Genomic DNA, 22,163 nt, shown 5'->3' with positions numbered 1-22,163 from the left:
TCCCTGTTCTCGAGCCCCGGGCCGTCAGCTCCTGCCATCACCTACATTCCCGCTCCTGTTCAGTTCCGCCTCTCAGGATACATCATTTACCATCCCTTCATCCCCTCAATAAAGACTATTAATTTTAGTCCCGTGTGTTGTGGTTCTGGGTTCATCCAAGACAAATCCTGACACCCCTTAATTAGTTTTCTCTTTCCACTGTCGCTTCATGCTTGCTCAGTATGAGGGATTGCTGCAAAGCCATCAACAATGCAGACGACTGTCCACTGTGGCTCTACGCTCTTTCAGGAGAAGTGAATGCTGCTTGGAGAGACTTTGAAGCAATCAACTGGTTCCCTTATATAGGAAATTTTTAACCAATCTGTATAATCTGAATTTGACTTTGTAAAGTGCCTTGAGATGACATGTTTCATGAATTGGCGCTATATAAATAAAATTTAATTGAATTGAATTTTAAAGGGGTATTTGTGATGGTGAAGTTGGATGTTTCCCTAATTGGATCAGGTTAGATAAACTACCCCCCTCAGGAAATAGGAAGTAAACACGGGCTACATAAAAATGTGTTTAAAAATTCTAAGTACTTTAAACTTCATCTCTGTGTCGTGTTTCATGCTTATTTTTCAGGATTTTCTTTGTCTCAGTTTAGATGTTTTACACACAACTGTAAAATTAATAAAGTGAATCTGAATCTGATGGTCAAACATTTTTACCCAATTATTGGTTTTATTTCACATGTGCAAACACGTAAAAACTGGAGAACGTTACAAAAATCATTTGTTTACAAAATGTAAATCATGCAAATAAGAGACAAAAACATTTATTCATCAAACACAGAAAACCGCGCAGGAGAAAAATAAATACAGGTTAAACCGAGGAAGGAGGTTGATGGTGAAAATCCCTCAAAGTAAAAACGTTAAAAATACCTTCAGTGTGTCTGTTTTGGTCTTAATGAGGAACATTTAAAACAGACGGTTTAAGCTTTTAATGATCTTCGCAGAAAGTTTTCATTAGTTGAGCTTCGGCAAAGATTTGAAACGGTTCCTGTTTCCCCAAAAGGAAAAGTTTCAACTTTCTACATTTCTTCAACTAACAAGCAACCGATCCTGCAAACGGTACCAGAAACTGAAGAGGTCCGTGTTTGGACCACAGCTGGGAGAACCAGCACAGATTCTGGTTAATTTGTTCTGACCCAAAAGGCTCTGGTAAGGTTACCATTCATTAGGAGGGTTCTCCAACAAGACTTTGGTGGTTTTGGATCACATGATGAAGGTGGTCGCTCTTCGTATCTAAAACTGGGTCTGAGAGCGCCGACGGTTCTGAAACTCCACCACAGAATCTTCTCAGAGGTCCAGATGTTGAACCACATCATCTTAGTTAATTTCCTCATATCCGTGGCGCCATCTAGTGGCTGAGTTTTAGATTGCACTTAAACATGATCTTGCAGCAGTTTTGAAGCAGAACAAGGAAAATATAATTCTGTAGAATCTGAGTCAGAAACAAATCTAATACTTTGTTTTTAAATGCGTCTTAAAGGAAGAGGTTTAAGGTGATCCTGCAGTATGAGGTCCTCACTGAGGTGGAAATAAATCCGTTAAAATACTTTTCTTCTTAAAATGAAATAAAAGTTTTAGCTAAATGTCAGACAAGCATTTAGTGTCATAAAAACAAAACAACATTTGAAGGGGATTTCTAACTGGCTTTAGGCTGCAAATAAACACTGACTCCATTTTTTTAAATAAAATTACTACTGGCTCATTAGGAAAAAAAGAGTTTTTAAGCTTTTGTTTTTGTTACCTTTTGGATTTTAAAGCAAACACTTCATATAAACGACATGAATAAGAACGGATCTTCAGGCGTTTTTTAACTCCCGATCCAAAACCAAACCGCGTCAATTCCTATAATTTCCTTCCCAGATCCAGAACCTTCCTGTACTTTTATTATAAAACCTTCAGAAAACCTGGAGAACTGGAGACCCAGAACATTTCTACGTATCAGGCTTCCTTTTTACCCATTTCCAGTCCAGCACCGCTCCATTTCCAGAGGAATGTTTTTAACCCGGACCACCAAATCATCCTTAGCCGGCTAACGGCAGCTAGCGCGGCTAACGGCAGCTAGCGCGGCTAACGGCAGCTAGCGCGGCTAACGGAAGCTAGCGCGGCTAACGGAAGCTAGCGCAGCTAACGGCAGCTAGCGCGGCTAACGGCAGCTATCATGGCTAACGGCAGCTAGCGCGGCTAACGGCAGCTTGCTTTCTGACGTGCATTAAAAACTAAACTGGACTTCAGGTAGTCATCAGGCCCGGATGTTCTGGCAGCTCATGGAAAGTTACCTAGAAGGAAGGTTCTAGATATGACTTTGAACCATGTTCCACTTCCTGGAGAACCTTCCCAGGTGCTGAATCTGGACTGAAACCGAGTGGGAAAAGCCCGGAGAACTAAGAAACATTGAGACTGGATCACAGGAAGGAAACCAGGAAGAACTGAGAGGCTGGTTTAAAACTTTTGCACAACACTGTCTACAGGTTTCCTTTTTCCTTGGGTCAGAACCACCGTCTGTTCTTGATCCACCAGCAGAGAAAACAACACAGGTGCGGCGGTACCAAGGATCCATATCCAACATAATTGAGTTTCAGCAGATATCGGTCGGTACTGAGAGCCAGGAACCTCCAGAGGAACCTCAGCCTGGAGCTCCATCAGCAGCTACTAAAGTTTTCACACCGACCCACGGACCTGCTGCTGGTTTCACTGAAGCTTTACCTGCAGAACGGTTCTGGTCAATTAAAGAAAATCAGACTGGAAGGTCCAGAAACGGATCATGGTGTCCTCTCTGGAGACGTTCCTGATAAAACATCCAACATGTGGACCTCCTGGTTCCCTGAACGCAGCATCCTGCTTCAGAAACGGACCAAATGGTTCTGACATGAAAATTTAAAACTGATCAGATCTGCTGGACCTCCTGTAGTGTTGGATCGTCGTGGACCTTCTCCAGATGATCAATTAAAACGTCATTTCCTGATCACTTCCTGATGCGAAGGGGAAACGGCTGCGAGGAAGAGGAGGAGGAAGATGATGCAGGATGAAGAAGGACACGCCTCCTCCTCCTGAGCGTCTCCTCCAGGGTTCTGCCGTCAGATGAGCAGGTCCAGCTGCAGGTTCTGTGGTGTCCGTCCGTGACTGGACCTCCACCCACCATCAGCAGCAGGTCTGTGGTTAGGAGTTCTCCTGCAGCTCCTTGGCTTTGGTCAGGATGGTGTGGACGTCTGAGATCGGATAATCCTGCAACAGAACCAGAACCCAATTCAATAAGTTCTGGTCACGGTCGGAAAACCCAAACAGGTCCAAGTTTCAACCATCTGACCCAAACTTAGATGATTAAACCGGATCTCTCACAGTGAGACCCGATTAACCAGAACCAAGAAGCTGCTTTAGGTTTCATCTCAGATTCGGTTCTGCAGCAGAACGGGTCGTTAAAGAACAAATCAGACGTTCTCTCCATGGTTCTTAGAACCTCCCTGAACTGAACAAAAGCCCAGGAGTGGAGAGGTTCTGGAGGTTCGATCCACCAGGACTCAACCGGGCCTGAATTCTGCAGCTGGAGGTCTGATGAGGCAAAGCTGTTTGGACTCAGAGGAAGGATGGGTGGAGGAGTCCAGATGAAGGTTCTGTTGAGGCCCAGTAGAGGAGATGCTGCTCCACCAGAACCGCTGGATTCAGAATAAATGAACCAACCAGAACCACGTTGTTCACCATCTTATACCCACGACCCAAATCTGGGACCGGTTCTGCTAATCAGCCCGGGACTGGAAGGTGCTGCAGGTCCAATAAGTCACCAGAACCAGTCCTGTAGCCATAGCCACTGAATGCTGCTAACAGCAGAACCTCATCAGAACTTATCATCCAGCCCAGAGCAAAACATCTAAGATCCAACAGAACCGGGTCGGCTGTTTTCACTTAAAGCTTTTGTTCTGTTTTACTCTAAAAAATTATTCTGAAAAAAAGAAACACTTCAATTAATGCAATAAAAGCCCAAACGTTGATCAGAACCGGACCGGACCGGTCCCGGCGGCCCAGTAGAACCTACCTGCAGTAACCTCATGTTGGCGGTGAAGTCTCCGGCCAGTAAGCTGTCCCTGATGAGTCTGAACAGAAGAGAGGAGAGACGGGTCACGATTCTGCTGGGATGGTACCGGACCTGCGGCAGAACCGGGACCAGAACCTGGAGCCTCACATGAGCATGGCGCAGCAGACCAGGAGCAGGAAGTGGAACCGGTCCTGGTCGGAGAACAGGGAGTCCCAGATGCGGATGACGTCCGGCAGGAGGAACTCCTGGGACAGCAGCAGGGTGAGCCAGCGGAAGGTGAAGTACTGAGGCTTGATGTTCTGCTCCTCCTGCACGGACAGAACCGACCCGGTACACACGGGTCAGAGCAGAACTTTAGGGAACAGAGAGAGGCGGCGCTGCTGCCTGTTACAGGAAAACCACTCGGATCAGACCCAGCTGCTGCTCAGAGGATCTGGACCAGAACATAAGGGAGAGGGACGGGTTCTTTTCCCAAACGACACCAGAACCGGTTCCTGGTCTCAATCTGTTCTGATCACTTTCCAGCAGCAATTACGGCTGGTTCTGCTGGGTTCTACTTGGTTCTGCCGGGTTCTATGAGTACTGAGGGATAACCCGAACGCCTACAACAATCTGGACAGTTCAGAACCAAACATTCATCTAATCTGATGGTTTCATAAATACCGGACCACGGTTCTGATACTGGTTCCAGACTGCGGTATCGGTCCGGTTCACTGTGTTTAAATCTGGATCAGTTCCAGAACCAGGACGACCGGTGGTTCTGACCCTAAATGCTTGTTCTTTAGAACCTGACCTGATGTCTGAAGTTCCTGCGATTAAAAAGGTTCCATCTTGACCCGGTTCTGCTGATAAAGTCGCTCCAAACACATTCTGGTCCTGCAGAACCGGAACCAACAGTGTTTAAATAACCTAATCATTGCTGTCCGGGCGGTTCTGGGTCGGCCCAGAGGTTCTGTGCAGCTCTATCGAAATGTTCTGGCATTTTAACCCGGGCCGGGTTAAGGTCCACAGGTCCGGTTCTGAAGGATCAGAAGCTGCTGATCAGATTTAGTTCTGCGCCGACCCAGAACCACCTGAGGTTCTGAAGACGAAGAAAAAGCTGCTTTCAAGGTTCTGGATAAACGTTCCTAGAAGGATCCAACATTTTTCCAGAACCTTTCACAGCGATCAGAGAGGCGACTCTCTCCCTGACCGGGCCAGGAGCGGCGGGGTTCTGCGGCCCGGCGGTTCTGATCCGGTTACCAGCTTGAGGAAGAGCTGCGGGTCCTTGTCCTTCAGCATGGCGTAGACGCTCTCCATCTTGCAGGTGATGCCGCACTGCGAGTCGTCCAGACTCTTGATGAAGTTGTCCCGGTTCTCCGACATCAGGTTGGTGAAGCAGAAGAACGTGTCGGCCTCGGCGTGTTCTGCGGGGAGAACCGCGACAGAGTCAGCGCCACCAGAACCCCTACAGGGCCGCCACCAGAACACGGAGCAGAACCAGAACCTTTCCACTGGCTGCTGGGGTCCGTGGCGAAGGTGTAGTAGATGGGCCCCACGATCTCGTTCATGCCCTGAACGTAGGCGATGCCCGGGTTCAGCTTGGCGTAGATGAAGAGGATCCGCTCCACCACCTCCCAGTGGGCCTCGGTACCGCTGGGCAGAACCTCGTACTCGTTGGACGGGTACAGGTTCAGCGCCTTCCCAGGAGAGCTGACCTGGAACGAGAAAACGGGCTCAGAGGGTGGGAAAACACCCGGTTCTGGAGGAGAACCGGCCGAGGCAGCAGCCGGTTCTGGAGGAGAACCGGCCGAGGCAGCAGCTGCGACCCGACTGAATCCGGCTTTGGTTCTGTTCTCCTGAGCCTCATGGAGGAGGAACATGAAGACGATCTGATTTTACTGCTCAGCTCCAGGAGAAATGACCTGTGGGTCAGAACCCCTGGTCCTGGTCCAGTCCTCGGTTCTGAATACATAATGACAACCAGACCCGGTTCTACTGAAGAACCTTCAGAGGGTTCCTGCTTTCTAAGCTGAAGCTAAACGAGTCAGAAAACAACAGAAAGTTTCTATCTGGAGGAAAAAAAGTAGAAAAATACATTAAATTAAAACAGATTCTAATTACATTTTTTTTAATTTTTATTTTAAATTAATTTATAATTTCTCTCCAAATTTAAAATGTGTATCTTATATTATTTTATAGTTCCTCTCCTATCTTCTCTACAGATCACTTTATTTTTCATTTTATTCATAAATTTCAACACAAACAAAAAGTAAAAAACAAAATTAAACTGAAAAAAAAAATTCTATTTAAGATCAAAAACTATTTAAAGGTAAAAACAAATGAATAAAAATTTATTTTTACTCATTACTTTATTAGATTAATCTCTCTAGTATCACTGTCTGGACCAAGCAGCCCAGTAATCAAAGGACTGGATCTGTACCGGGCCTGACTAACGGAACAGCGCCCTCTGCTGGTCATCCGCTATAGAGCTGAAACAGTGACAGCTTGCAGCGACATGGAAGAGAGATTTGGCATTAAAAAAAATGAGAGCTTGTAAAATTAAACATTGTTAGAAAGTAAAAACTTATGATGGTTTTCTCATTTTATGCTGAGTACCAGAAAAACGGAGGGTCCACGAAGGGGCCTTAAATTTAGCCCCGCCCCCTAAGGTAAACCAGCTCCAGCTTGTAGTGACGTCACAGCTGAAGGAGCTCTGCAGAGACTGATGACATGTTTCTCTGAAGGCTCAGACCTCTGCCTGATCCAGCTGACACTCATGTAGGTAGACTTTGTTTTCAACCCAAATCTCCTAAATCTCCGTGTTTAGAACCAGAACCAGAACCAGACATGGAGAAGCAGCATTTAGTTCCTATGCTCCACTGATCTGGAACAAACTCCCAGAAAACTGGAAAAGTGCTGAAAGCCTGAGTTCCTTTAGATCAAAATTAAAAACACTTTTGTTTAGGATTACCTCTGACTGTTCTAGTTAAACTGTTTTACTGTTTTAAATGTTCTATTTTGTTTCTACATTTTATTCCTACTTGCTTTTATTCTGTTTTATTTTCCTATATTTTAATCATATAAAGCACTTTGCATTGTCTCTGTACTGAATTGTGCTATATAAATAAATTTGCCTTGCCTAAAAAAAAAAAAAAAAAAGCATATTCTCACTTTATTCCAAGCAAACTGCATCTCATGTAATTCCAGTCTGGTCTCAGATGTATGCTGCAACAAAGCGTGACTCTCTACCCAATAAATATTTACTAGTCAAAGAGGTTTCCTTTAAGAAAAGTCGTTAGCCTCGTTACCCAGTAAAGTCGTTTTTAATAAAATATAAAAAGCACATTGATAAAACCTGCACACCAGGCGTCTATGGTATGTCGCTTCATTCTGGACAATATTTATGACAAATTATTTTAAGGATGTTTTATCTGGAATCACAAAATATAGAAAAGAACTTTCTGACCATTTCTTGTTATGTAATCTTTTGCTACTGTTGGCCAAGTTTTATATCCACAAATGTAAAACTATTATGATTAAACCCTCATGTGTCTCTGTTTTAAAGGAAGCAACAACTTATTTTTCTACGTTGTCCTCGTCCAATAACAAAAAAGCTATTAAAACTTTATTTTTATGCTCTAAATACAAAGTATTTATGTAATCCCTTTACATGCTGCTACATGTAACTTTACTTTATTACTATTTTTTACTTTTATTCAGTTATTTTTATTTTTACACACTATTATTATTATTTTTGTTCAAACCCCTAGCCATTGTTCACTGGAAATTGTACTTATTTATTTTTGCATGTTATAAGGAATATTCTAATAAAGTTTATAAAAAAAAAACACAGAAAATCTGATTAAATAAAGCTGCAGCATTAATTGAGAAAATCACAAGTTTTTACTATCTAATAATGTTTAATTTTCCAACGTTTAATTTTAAATGTTTGATTTTACTCTTTAATCTCTCAAACGTCGCTCTAAGCCAGGGGTGTCAAACTCATTTTGGTTTAGGGGCCACATTCAGCTTAATCTGATCTCAAGAGGGCCACACGAGTAAACTCATTGCAAGATTAAATAGAACTAATAAATGTGGACTTGTTGTTGATTTTTATATTGAATTAATTTCACTTTTACACAATACATTATGAATAACCTCAGCGTTTTTAAGAAAAGTATGTGCAATTTCAACAATACTTTTACTCAGTTAAACATTTACTTGTGCATTATGCATAAGAACTGATCACAGTGATTATACAATGTTGAAAAACATTTATTCACATTTTTTGGAACTTAAAAACACTGTCCTGCATGACAAAATACATCAAACAGATAAAAATTAAGAAATTATTTAAATTTTTCCACACCTAAAGCTTAATATGCTAATTAAAACACAGCGCCCCTCGTGGACAATATAGGAACTGCATATTTTCAATTAAACAAAGTACATGTTTTTTTCAATAATTGTTTTATCATTCTTTTCCTTTTATCTTGTCCACTTGTGAAAGTCAAATCTGATGAGCTCTTTGTGGCATATTATTGCCACATTGCCAGACAGGACACTGGAAAAAAAAAAATAATTCTTTTTTTTTTTTCCCTTATAATGATAATGCATTTAGCCACAGGGCCGGACTAAATTGTTCGGCGGGCCGGATCTGCGTATGTTTGACACCCCTGCTCTAAGCGGTCCCTGCTGTAGCTCCGCCCCCCGCGGCGGTACCGGGACTCACGTTAGTGACGCCGCTGCGGTTCCGGTGGACGGTCTGGGCCTTCAGCGTGGTCTGCTCCACGCGGCGCCGCAGCGTCTCGTAGTCGTTCTGCGGGTCCAGGATCAGCTGGCAGGGATACTCGGTGGGCCGCTGGAAGAAGGCCATGTCCGGATACAGCCGCCTGCAGGAAGACCCGACTCCTTCAACTCGGGTCAGAACTTTTCTGACCGTGGGATGTTGGCAGAACCGGAACCGGGACGAGGAGCTTACCTCACATCCTTGTCGATCTGCAGTAAGATCTCGTTGTCTTTGAAGTAGTTGTTCCAGCGGCTGTCTGGGTTCGGATTCAGAGGCTGAAAAACAACAAACTTCATCGTGGCGCTGGTTCTAAGAAGCCCGTTTGGACCTTTGGACCCAAACAGACACCGATGGGTTCTGGTTTCAGACAAACTGCAGAAATTACAGCAAAAAAGCTTCAATCAGACCCAGAAGTGTCCGTCTGCCTCACAGCAGGTCCAGCTGGGCCCATCAGAACCGAGTCAATCTGGACCGCTTCAAACAGAACCAGCCATAACCAACCTGAGCTGGTCCAAACAGAACCGACTGCAAAGTGAGACCAAAAAGTTCTGGTTCTGAATGTATGCATGTTCACAGAACTGGACTGTGCTGACTCAGCAGAACCTGCAGCAGGTTCTGAAACCGTCCCGTTTAAACGGAGGATTTAAATAAAAGGTCCAACGGAACCGACTGGTACCGTCCAAAACAAAGTACCAGCTGCCAAGCCAGTCCAGAACCGGCATTCAAAGAGCAAACAACCCGATGATTATCATGACAGCACCAATCGGTGGTTCTGCCTGATCCAGTTGGACCGATCCCACTTAGAACCAGAACCTCCAGAACCAGCTGATCCGTTTTCATCATCCTCAGCAGGTCCAGTCAGACAGAGGTCCATAGGGGAGGACATTTGGTCCAATATGTGATCCAATCGATACCAACACAGTCCAGTTATCTGGGCAGAACCAGAACCAGAACCAGAACCAGACCCGTGTGGTCGGCACCAGGACTTACGTGGTCCTCCAGCGTTACGTCGGCTCTGGACAGACCCAGGTTGGCCTTGGCGATGCCGGGCTGGATGATCATCTCTCTGAGGAACTGAGCGTAGACCTCCCTGCAGACAAACGGGCTTATTTGGACCTGAAAGTCCGAACAGAACCGGAGACGCTTCACTGATGCCAACATGAGCAGAACCAGCAGAACCCGGACCCACCTCTGCTTCTTGAGGAAAGACTCCCATAGCGTCTGATCCAGGGGCAGATAGTTGAGCAGAATCTGAGGGCGATAAACGGACCGGGTCAGAACACGAAGATAAACAGACCGGGTCAGAACAGAACACAGAGATAAACGGACCGGGTCAGAACACAGAGATAAACGGACCGGGTCAGAACAGAACACAGAGATAAATGGACCGGGTCAGAACAGAACACAGGTTTCATGAGCTTAAAAGCTCGACTCGTGTCAGACGGTGAGCAGAAGTTCTACGTTTGACCCGTTCTGGACTGAACCAGTTCTGAACCGGTTCATTTGTTCTGAACCGGTTCACCCGTTCTGGACTGAACCAGAACAAATGAACCGGTTCTATAAAAACCTGAAATGTTGGAAAGGAGCAAAACATTATGACCACAGTCTGACGTTTAACACCGTCACCATCAATCAGAACCATCTCTTCCCGGTCTCTTGTGGACACCTGAAACGGGTCGTGTGTCTTAGAGCCTTCTGGTACCACCTCAGCAGACCGGGACAGAACTTTATTCTGCCAACAGGCTGCTCTGTTGGTTCTGACGGCTTTCCATCAGAACCAACAGGAGCCCCTTCAGCAGCTCTACTGGGTCAGAAGGTCCAGTTCCTGCAGACTGGGAACATCCAGCAGAGCTGCAGCTGTGGAGATGTTCTGACCCAGAACCAGAACAGCTTCAGGTTCTAATCAGATTCTCAAGCTGAGGACAGAAAGTTCTGACCGGACCTGCCAGTGGTCATAATGTTCTGGCTGACCGGGTTAAATCCAGGGAAGGAAGCAGGAAGAAGAATCAAAGTGTCTCGTCCAGCAGAACCTCACCTTCCAGCACAGGGAGCGGATTCCTTCCTCATGAGGGATTCCTGAGGTAAATAAAAACAAATAAAGACAAATTGAGACAAATAAAGACAAATAAAAACAATGAAGGTGAGGTTAGAATGAGAGGAAGAGGAGGAAGAAGAGGAGAAAGAGGAAGAGGAGGAGGAAGAGGGTACCGCTGAAGCTGAGCTCCCTGAGAGCCGTCAGGTTGATGCTGTTCTCCCCCAGCGCTGATTTGAACTCTTGGATCCTGGAAGAAACAGGAAGTAGTTGGCATCACACCCGGGTTAAATCAGAGACCGGATCAGAACCGAAAACTGGACCAGGAACAGAATCTGCAGCCGAGCCGTCGACACACGTTTGATTTCACTACTTTTAAGACTAATCTTAAAACTTTCCTTTGTGACAAAGCTTCTAGTCAGAGTGTCTCATGTTACCCTGAGCTACCTCTATAGTTATGCTGCTATAGGCTTAGGCTGCTGGAGGACATCAGGGTCTATTTCTCTCTCTCTGCTGAGTTCTCCTACTGCTCTCCAATCTGCATTGTTTGCTGTTATTTCAGCTTTTAACTTTTTGTTCTCTGTCATTTTTCTCTTCATAGAAGGTACACCTGGTCTGGTGTTCTGTTAGCTGTGACATCATCAGGGGAGGCAGATCATCCTCTATTACCATCTAACATAGAAAGTACTCCTGGGTCAATGTGAGCTTCTGAGCTTTCTGTGTCTCTGCTCTGTCTTCTCTAACATAGAAAGTACTCCTGGGTCAATGTGAGCTTCTGAGCTTTCTGTGTCTCTGCTCTGTCTTCTCTAAGCCCCAGTGGGTGGAGGCAGATGAGCGTTCACACTGAGCCTGGTTCTGGTTCTGCTGGAGGTTCTCCTCCCTGTTAAAGGGGAGTTTTCCTCTCCACTGTCGCCTCATGCATGCTCAGTATGAGGGATTGCTGCAAAGCCATCAACAATGCAGACGACTGTCCACTGTGGCTCTACGCTCTTTCAGGAGGAGTGAATGCTGCTTGGAGAGACTTGATGCAACCTGCTGGGTTTCCTTAGAGAGGAAACTTTCTCACCAACCTGGAGGATCTGATGGAGATGACTTTGGAAAGAGCCTTGAGATGATGGGATGTTATGAATATTCCTGAAGGGTTCCTAAATAAATGATTATGCAGCTTTCTGTCAAACTAAAGTAAATTAACATACTAAATATGTCAAAGTGCAGTGAAAACCCAGACTAACCAGCATTTATCAGTGAACTAGCCCAGGTGTCTGAGTTAATCTGGTTTACAGCTCCAGCAGCAGATCCTCTGCAGACTGGAGCCTCTGTTCTACGACAGATTCCTGCTGTCAGCAGCTGGACCCGGTCAGCTGATCTGCTAACTCAGTTAGCCACGTTAGCTCCCAGTTAGCAACTGGAGCTAACGTGGCTAATCAGCCAGCCAGCTGTTCCAGCCGTTAAAACGTTGCTAGAGATATTATTTATGGCTTAAAATGAGTCCACCTAAACCGACATAAATTCTGTTAAAATACAGACTGATTACAGTCACTTATTAGATCTTAAACGTGGAGTTAGCCTTTGTTTGGTTAGCAGAGCTGTTAGCTTTAGCTTATTGATTTTTGTGCTGCTTAAAGGATATTTTTTCTGCCTCTGTTCGCTTTGAACACCTCCTGCGGAGGAGAACTCACCTGTTCTTGTAGGCAGAAGACATGTCTGAGCAGGTAAAGCTGTGTTCCTTCTACTGTCCCCCCCAAAGAACCGGTAATGAATAACTGGACACAGGGAAGTTAGCCTGCTGGAACTTCCGCCTTCACAACCAGCAGGCGGCACTACAACTACGGAGGACGGCGAGGGCCAAACACAGAAACGATGCTGCGTTCGGCTTTTCTCGGAATCTAGAACTCTATGACGTCATATACAACTTGAAAAACGGAAGTTGTGGCGCGTCACTGATGCATATTGCATTAATAACGAGATTAAAAATGCTTATTTTAAAATCCTTCACAGAGTTTATCCTGCAAAACATCCTGGAACGATTTAAAGTAAATATCAACTATTCCCGCGACTTCCGCACCAAAGAGACGTTTATCGACCTGTTTTTTTTGACTGTATGTGTTGTAGAATATTATTGGATTGATGTTAAAAATTATTTATTCAGAAAATCTGGTCAGTTAATAATTTTAAATGCGAGAGATGTGTGTGTCTACCGCTATAGAAAATTGGATAGTGATGTATATTTTGTAATTAATTTCCTTATTATAATAAGAATGTCATATACACAATATCACTGCTGCACTTTATCCTGAAACTATCCCGCAAAGTTACTTTATTCTGAAATCCACTGCAATTCACTGAAACTCTCAAGCTGTATGCAAACGAAATTTCGTTCTGTACGCACTCTGTGCATACAAAATGACAATAAAGTCATTTTGTATGCACAGACTTGTCTAAGTCTAAGTCTAAATATGAAATGGGCTGAACGAAAACCTAATTTTAATGTTTTTTCTATACATGTATATATAAAATCTATAACTAATCTCAAAAATAAGAAGGCTGGAAAGGGGCTTAACATTTAAAAACATTTAACTTTAGCAACTAATCTGGCTCCTCCTATTATTTTAATTTAATGTGGCATATCTTCTCGTATGTTTCAAATGTTTTATTTGCCCCCGGCAGTATGTTCTTCTTTGTAATGTTTATATTTGTACAAATTGTCAGTACAGCAAAAAAAAAAAAAAAAAAAAAAAAAAAAAAAAAAAAAAAAAAAAAAAAAATTGTTTATCAATTTGTTTTTTCAGCAAAATCCTCTGGAGTGATTATGAGCAGCAAACATCTTACCTGCAGTAGATTTATTCTCTATTTCCAGGTTATGAAAAATGAACCCATGAAATGTGCAAAAACTATTCTTTAAGACATTTAATAATATCCCAGCCTGCTAAGAAGGAAATTTAACAAGATGTATGGAAAGAAGGAGTTTTAAAAATAATGACCTTTATGTAGTTTCCTATTCCACCAAAATCTAAAGAAGTATATTAAAAAAACTCTAAATAATCTCCCTGCTATAAGTTTATTAGACTGATTTAAAATATATGTAGACCCTGACCCTATGAACACAGACTCTCATCTCCTTCTCTTCCATCCATCGTTTAGACCCACTTTCCATGCAGGGCTGCTGGAGTCCATCTGCTGTGATAATTGGGCGAGAGGCGGGAGACGCCCTGGACACAGTTATATTTAAAGAGCCCAATTAACCTAACGGTCCTGTTTTTGGACTGTGGGAGGAAGCCGGAGTACCTGGAGAGGCAGCAAGTGCTACCAACTGCACCACTGTGTAACCCCAAATAAATAATAAAAAGGTGAATACATATAATAATTTATAGAATAATTATAATAATGAAGTTTTATATTAATAAAAATGGCAGATCTAAACCATGAAGGTTTATATCTAAACAACAACCCAAGCTGCTAAAACCTTAATTAGCCGTTGATAAACCACAAGGAAAAAAAGCTTTGTATTGTCTGTTAATGCGGCCTGTCTGCCGCTTTATTTACCATTAAATACTTAATAGTTTTCATGTTTTTTTTTTCATTAAACTGTGATTGCATGATGTAAAATGGGATTTACCTGATCTGATTATTTTTAAGGTTACTGTATTTTTAGGAGGAATGAGTTTTAATAATGCTGCTCTGTACTAATTATGTCCTAAATAAAGTCCTGAGGACCCCATAGTGCTTCACACCACATTCACCCATTCATTGACATGCTGGGGGGGTGGGGGGGGGGGGGTGGGGGGGGGGGGGCAGCCCTCTGACAACCAGCAGCAGGCAAAGCAGTCTTGCTCAAAGACTCAACGACTGAGTCGGTTGGAGAAATGGTCCCTACAGTGCTACAGGTGGCAGCCATATTGGATTATGATGCCAGGGTTGGTGCGCAACCTTGTGCTCCAGCTGAGGTGAAACAGGACTTGTAGAAAATAACAGCTGAAAATGTTAGATGAACAAAATAAATATGAACTCCATAAAAGATGTGAACTCAGCTGTTTGGTGTTGCAGAAACAAATCAGGAAGGACACAAAATGCTTGATTTAACTGCTAAATATTAAGATGGTAGAGATTAAACTGTCTGATGAATAAAAAATCTTCGGTAAGAATGTGCCCAGCAATTAACTTTAAGTTTAAGTTCCCATTTGACTACAAATTTTCCAGATGCTGCAGAAATTTGTTTTCTTAAATGAATATGAAAAGCTAAATGTCAAAGATTAGATTTATAAAAGTTAGGTTTGAAGTAAACCGTTTTTGGGATAAAACTTTTTTAGGAAACATTTGTCGATTTCTTTCATTTCTTTTTACCATTTGACGCGTGTCTCTGCTCTGCTTTAACAAACGTTCTGCTGAACATGAAACAGTCCAAGCCGGTTCATTTAACCACTCCATGTTTATTGCTTATTCATATTTTTACATTAAGTCATGAAGCTACTGTGATCAACAGAAGTGGAACCGTTTGTTCTTCGCTCCATTTCAGATCAAATTCTTCAGCAGTGAGAGAAGAAATCAACATTAACAGAAACGTCATCAGATAAAGTTTAAATGTGACCGGAGCATAAATAACCCAAAACAGTCGAGTTTTCTGTTTGCCTTCAAACAAAAAAACGACTAAAACATTCAAATCAGACGGAACCGGAGACTGAAAATACTCATCATCCTCTGGAGGCAACCTGTGTCCAAAGTCTCTTAATTAACACCTAATCAGGGTAAAATAAAAAAGCCAAACAGGAACCAAAACGCAAATGAAGCCGTCAGATTGGAGTCAATCAGAGACAAACGTACATCAGAACCAGGAAACCCGTTCAGAAAGTAAATCCAGCTCAGGAAGTACAGGAAGCAGGTTAGGAACATCAGAGATGCTGAGAGGAAATTAATCAGAAATAAAACTTTTAACTGCCGGAGGAAACAACGAGATGAAGCTTTATTTATTGATCAAAGCAGGATTTATTGATCCTGGAGGAAATCCTGCCAGAAGATGTTGGAGGATGGTGCCGAGAAGACGAGGATTTAATGAACCCGACTCTGTTAAACTGAAACTCTACAGAAAAGTTCTGATAACTGGACCCAGATGGAGACCAATTACTGAGAACATCCTAACCGGTCATTGTGTTCTGGTTCAGATTGAGCTCAAACAGCAAACTGGGTTCCATCTTTACCTATAAAGTTCTAGATTAATCCGATTCCCAAATGTTCTGGATTATTCGGACCTTTTCGGCTTTCTTTCTCAGTGTCAAACTCGGCTCTGTTTGGACCTCCTGGTTCTGATGGCCACGCCGTCCATCAGAACCGTTTAAAGTTTACGGGTCACAGGAAGTAGGACTTTACCTGACCCAGTTATAATTTGATCTCTTTCCCAGTTTTTCCAAAGTCACAGTTTAATTTAGAATTAAAGTTTATTTCCCACCAGAATGTTTAGTGATGGTTCTGATCGGGTTAAACATTCAGAACCTTTTGGGTTTAAACAGTTTCTCCATCCTAATGCAGGTAACTCTGTCTCCTTCCAGCCAGAGTGTCTCCCACTGATGGAGGACTTCCTGTTTCTTGTCCAATCAGAGCCCAGAGTGAAGACAGACACATCCACTCTCAGTCACTGCCAGAAGGTTTCACCTCTGGATGGTTCTGTAGAACCTGGAGGTTCTGTTCAACCAGCAGATGTTCCTCTGAACACCGTCTGGTTGCTGCAGAGCTCCTTGTCTGCGTCTCTGAGACCGGGCCTCCTGCTCTGCTCCTCGTTTGAGGAACCTCCTCCAGAACGTCTGAGGAACCCGACTCCAGAACGTCTGAGGAACCCGACTCCAGAACGTCTGAGGAACCTCCTCCAGAACGTCTGAGGAACCCGACTCCAGAACGTCTGAGGAACCCGACTCCAGAGAACGTTAAATACTTCCACTTTAAAGATTTTAAAGTGTTTAAAAGCATTTTTAATTTTGATGCTGTCAGTTCTTGCTCTTGATATGAGTGTAAAGTGCAGTAAAATATAATAAACTATAATAATAATTATTATTATTATTATTGTCTGAATCGCCATAGTAACCAGTGACGTGGCATTGATCCAATTAAAATCAACTGAAATGACATTATTAATCCCAGAGGGACGTTTGAATGTTGTAAATCATAATATGAAGGTTTCTATGGAGTTGTTGTAGATGCTGATGGCTGCAGGCAGGACGTTCTCCTGCAGAACCTTCTGACTGAAGGCCGCCTGATGCTCAGGGTTCTCCATCACGTTCTCCATCTTATGGCACAATCACCTCCAGAGGTTCTAGAAGAGTCCCCAGAACAGAACCAGCCTTCTTTATCAGCTTCATGAAGAATTGTCTCTAAATTAATCGTTTCCATCCAGTCGCTGTTTGACGTTTAAATTCATGATTCTGGAGAAGCTGGTGCTGAACTCTCTGTGCTTCTTGTTGGCGATGCCTTCACTGCCATTTCTTCTCAGTTGGACGTTTGAGTTTCTGTATCCTCCAACGGCTCCAGGTGGAAATCGGACCGGTTTGCCAGAATAAAACGTCCCGATTAGAGAAAATGAGGAAACAGTCGGGACGTTCTCGGCTCATCTTTAACGGCTCCAGGGTTTCAGGTAATTTAACTGATTTCAGGTGTTTTTATCTCCACATTTAGACGGCAGGCGGAGAAAGGAGAGACCTGGGTCAGAACCAGAACCAGAAGCGTTTGGTGTAGCTGTGTGTATTGATTCTCAGCGCTGACAGCAGACCAGTAGGATTTAAATAGAGTGACGTGTTTACAGCCATGTTATAAAACATCCACACAGTAAAAGGATGAGACCCACACTCAGTATGTACATATATGACAAACGAGTCCAGCGCCGGGCCGCCGCCGTCTCTGCAGCGCGCCCAAAGGTCCGGTCATACTGGCTGGTTCAGGAGGCGGCGCCGCGGGCCGAGGATGGCGTCCGGGACAGTTCAGGGGCGTTAGCAGAGAAATGGATATCCCACAGAGAGCGCGCCCCCCCCCGCCCAGCTAGAGGGCGCCGCTGCTATGATGTGTCACACATTCAGGTTTAGTCCAGGACGCGTTCTGCTCTACGAAACAAGAGGGGAAATTGAAAAGAATGCACACGATTGACCGCGGTGGAGGTTCCTCAGGGCGGCGAGCTCCAGGCGTGTTGACTGGGAGGTCCGCTTCCCGCGGCGTCAGCCCCTCTGACCGTTGTTCACCTCCTGACCGTTGTTGGTCTCCATGGGGTCCTCCTTGAAGCTCTCGCACTGCTCCATCACCTTCCTGGAAGGCAGAGGCGTTATCAGCATGAAGCACAGCTGGACTTTATGAGACAGAACAACACAGAGATGAAAAGCAGCAGCAGTCAGCTCCTCTGGAGGGAGGCTGGGCTCAGCCTCACAGAGAGGGGGGGCTCAGCCTCACAGAGAGGGGGGGGCTCAGGGCAGAGCCGCTGCTTCGCCGCATTGAAAGCAGTCAGCTGAGCTGGTTTGGTCCACATGATGATCAGAGCTCTGGATGTTGTTTTAGATGTTTATAATAATCCTTTATGAGTTAACGGTAAACAGCAATAAATGCGTCTCAGAACTCTTAGTCCGCCTGTTTCTTCTGTAAAATGATTATTTGTTGGATTCGTTGATGGTGAAGCAGCTTCAGGCTTCAGGCGGTTTTATCTACGATAGATTGTTTAAATTCTTGTCCTCTAAGGTTTACAGACCATGTTGAAAATAAAAACCAGAACCCATTGCTTCTTTTTGCCATGGCCACGTTTCCCAAAGTCTGCTCCTGATTGGCTGACCAGCATCTCACGACGACTCCTCCACCCTCCTGGAGAGCGGCCGCTGTAGGTACCAGATCGACTCGGGTTCCGGCGCCTTCTGATGACATCACTATACATGATTGGTTTAACGTTTGCACAATTATGCAAAACATTGTAATTGGTCTGGACAGCTTACTAAAGTAATTATAGCGGGGTGTAGGTTTTATTCCAGAGCGGGATTGCGGTTTGTAAACGGACAATTTTACCAAGAAATTCTCCACGGTCCCTGCGCCTCCTGATGACATCACATTACGGCAACGCCACTCAAACAAACTACATAGAGCCCGCGCTCTGCATTTGTAACGAATCAATTTTATTGAGTTAATTTAGCGGTTTCTTTCTTCTCAAAAGCTTCAGGCTTAAAGGTGAACATAGAAAAAAAATGTGAAATCTTAGCAATTCAAAATAATCAACCCACTTTAATTGATAAAAATGAGGTAAAATATTTTGGTATAATGATTAACAAGGACCACACTGGAAATGATAGAACAAATATTCAAGCCATTTTACAAAAAAATCAACAAATATTTGACAGTTGGCTCAACTTTTGGAAGAATATTGTTAACAAAAACGGAAGGGATAGCCAGATTAATCCAGCATATATCTTAAATATACCAAATACTACAATAAAAGATTAATCAAATTCAACACAATTTCATCTGGAATAATAAAAAAACATGTGATCAGAAAGAACAATGTAGTAATATCAGTAGAAAAAGGAGGAATGAACGTTATTGATTTTAAAGTGATGAATGCCGTGATTAAATTAAAATGGCTACAGACTTTTATAAAAAATTAAAAGAGTTTATGGTTTGTTTTCCCTTCACAACTTTAAAAAAAAAATTGGAGGAAGGAAATTTCTCTTAAGATGTAACTTTGATCCGGCAAAATTACAGATTAAATTGTCAGACTACCACAGAAGCATTCCAAAAAGATGTTAAAAGTTTTTATGCCTCGAATATAACCGTAAATTAACAAAATAAAATTGATTTGTAACAATGGAGACCGCGGGCATAATGTAGTTTGATTGAGTGGAATTTGCCGTATGATGACGTCATCGGGAAGCGCCCGAGCCGATCTGGTACCTGCACCGGGTTCTGAGAGTCCAAACAGAACCAGGAAGTAGCTGGTGCCTGGCCGGGTCAGAGGTCAGCCTTCAGATGAGAGAGAAACGCCTCCGTCTGCATCAATAACCTTCATCTAATCTAGCGTGAAGTCCCTGGAAGGTTTGCTGTTTCTCCTCCGTGTCCAGAACCAGTTTAACTGGATTTATACTGACATCAGTAAGCCAGCTGGGTCCGCTTCACTTCTGAAGGCAACGGGTCACACTGGGTTTTATTTAAGGCTGAATTCTAACACACCTCTCAGGTTTTTATTGTAAATAACTTTAAAGGTCTGTGGTTGTGTTGAGACATGAAAAAGGTCAAAAGGCAGCAACGTATTGTCCAGTTTGGCTTCAAAGGTTCACAGAGAGAAATTTATTTCTCACCCTGAAACACGTGACAGAGTTTTAATGATCAGAAAAGCACAATATATTGTTTTATTGGAGCCTTAAATTGCTCAGTAAACCGAGCTGCATTTGTTATAATCTGTCAATAAAAGCTGACTCAGCAGGTCAAATCGCCATAAACGCGACGCATTAAGCAACCGTAACAGAAAGTGAAAGATCAGGACAAACTCCTGATGATTAGTCTCTATGCAGACGACACAGTTGTTATAGCGCTGAGTGAGTAGAGCATTAAAAATAAAAGCATTCAGGCTCACCTCGCCATCTCCTTGGTCTCTGGCTTTGAACTCTCCAGCTCAAGAACTTTCTCTAAAAGACTAACTCCACCTTCCTTTATCAGCAGCGGACAGTATTTACTCGCTGCAGATAAAAACAGACAAAAATAAACCGAGGAATGAGTCACAAATGAGACGATTAGATCTCAGTCAGGAGACGAAGACATGAAGGAAGAATGAGAAATAATCTAAGGTGAAGTAGCTAAAAAAGGTCTTAGTGCAAAGTCTAAGTCTTTCTAAATCTAAGGTTTATTAGCAGTAACTATCTTAAATCTAAGGTTTATTAGCAGTAACTACCTTAAATCCATGGTTTATTAGCAGTAACTACCTTAAATCTAAGGTTTATTAGCAGTAACTACCTTAAATCTATGGTTTATTAGCAGTAACTACCTTAAATCTATGGTTTATTAGCAGTAACTACCTTAAATCTAAGGTTTATTAGCAGTAACTACCTTAAATCTAAGGTTTATTAGCAGTAACTACCTTAAATCTATGGTTTATTAGCAGTAACTACCTTAAATCTATGGTTTATTAGCAGTAACTACCTTAAATCTATGGTTTATTAGCAGTAACTACCTTAAATCTATGGTTTATTAGCAGTAACTACCTTAAATCTAAGGTTTATTAGCAGTAACTACCTTAATCTATGGTTTATTAGCAGTAACTACCTTAAATCTATGGTTTATTAGCAGTAACTACCTTAAATCTAAGGTTTATTAGCAGTAACTACCTTAAATCTAAGGTTTATTAGCAGTAACTACCTTAAATCTAAGGTTTATTAGCAGTAACTACCTTAAATCTATGGTTTATTAGCAGTAACTACCTTAAATCTATGGTTTATTAGCAGTAACTACCTTAAATCTATGGTTTATTAGCAGTAACTACCTTAAATCTAAGGTTTATTAGCAGTAACTACCTTAAATCTAAGGTTTATTAGCAGTAACTACCTTAAATCTATGGTTTATTAGCAGTAACTACCTTAAATCTATGGTTTATTAGCAGTAACTACCTTAAATCTAAGGTTTATTAGCAGTAACTACCTTAAATCTAAGGTTTATTAGCAGTAACTACCTTAAATCTAAGGTTTATTAACAGTAACTACCTTAAATCTAAGGTTTATTAGCAGTAACTACCTTAAATCTATGGTTTATTAGCAGTAACTACCTTAAATCTAAGGTTTATTAGCAGTAACTACCTTAAATCCATGGTTTATTAGCAGTAACTACCTTAAATCTAAGGTTTATTAGCAGTAACTACCTTAAATCTAAGGTTTATTAGCAGTAACTACCTTAAATCTAAGGTTTATTAGCAGTAACTACCTTAAATCTAAGGTTTATTAGCAGTAACTACCTTAAATCTATGGTTTATTAACAGTAACTACCTTAAATCTAAGGTTTATTAACAGTAACTACCTTAAATCTAAGGTTTATTAGCAGTAACTACCTTAAATCTATGGTTTATTAGCAGTAACTACCTTAAATCTAAGGTTTATTAGCAGTAACTACCTTAAATCCATGGTTTATTAGCAGTAACTACCTTAAATCTAAGGTTTATTAGCAGTAACTACCTTAAATCTAAGGTTTATTAGCAGTAACTACCTTAAATCCATGGTTTATTAGCAGTAACTACCTTAAATCCATGGTTTATTAGCAGTAACTACCTTAAATCTAAGGTTTATTAGCAGT

At 42.5% G+C, this 22,163-nt stretch overlaps 2 protein-coding genes across 2 annotated transcripts in view; both read right to left on the bottom strand.

The window, feature by feature from the left end:
- Positions 1 to 698: 698 nt before the first annotated feature.
- On the bottom strand, positions 699 to 12,719 carry tbc1d13 (TBC1 domain family, member 13). Its single transcript, XM_036139920.1, has 12 exons — positions 12,563 to 12,719; positions 11,060 to 11,133; positions 10,887 to 10,927; positions 10,041 to 10,102; positions 9,842 to 9,941; positions 9,044 to 9,126; positions 8,795 to 8,954; positions 5,567 to 5,777; positions 5,323 to 5,486; positions 4,228 to 4,388; positions 4,081 to 4,138; positions 699 to 3,275 (listed from the first exon to the last, which is right to left on the bottom strand). The coding sequence occupies exons 1-12, from the start codon at positions 12,583 to 12,585 to the stop codon at positions 3,210 to 3,212; spliced, it is 1,203 nt and encodes a 400-aa protein (XP_035995813.1). The 5' UTR covers positions 12,586 to 12,719; the 3' UTR covers positions 699 to 3,209.
- A 2,571-nt stretch (positions 12,720 to 15,290) lies between these two features.
- zer1 (zyg-11 related, cell cycle regulator) overlaps positions 15,291 to 22,163 on the bottom strand; it is a 22,105-nt gene continuing 15,232 nt past the window's right edge. The window contains 2 exon segments of the mRNA XM_036139917.1: positions 15,291 to 18,161; positions 20,461 to 20,563. Of these exon segments, the coding sequence (XP_035995810.1) occupies positions 18,074 to 18,161; positions 20,461 to 20,563 (191 nt within the window). The 3' untranslated portion in view covers positions 15,291 to 18,073.

This window comes from Fundulus heteroclitus, chromosome 8, assembly GCF_011125445.2.
Source record: "Fundulus heteroclitus isolate FHET01 chromosome 8, MU-UCD_Fhet_4.1, whole genome shotgun sequence".
In the NCBI taxonomy this organism is placed as follows: Eukaryota; Metazoa; Chordata; class Actinopteri; order Cyprinodontiformes; family Fundulidae; genus Fundulus; species Fundulus heteroclitus.
This window is presented reverse-complemented; position numbering and strand designations above follow the sequence as displayed.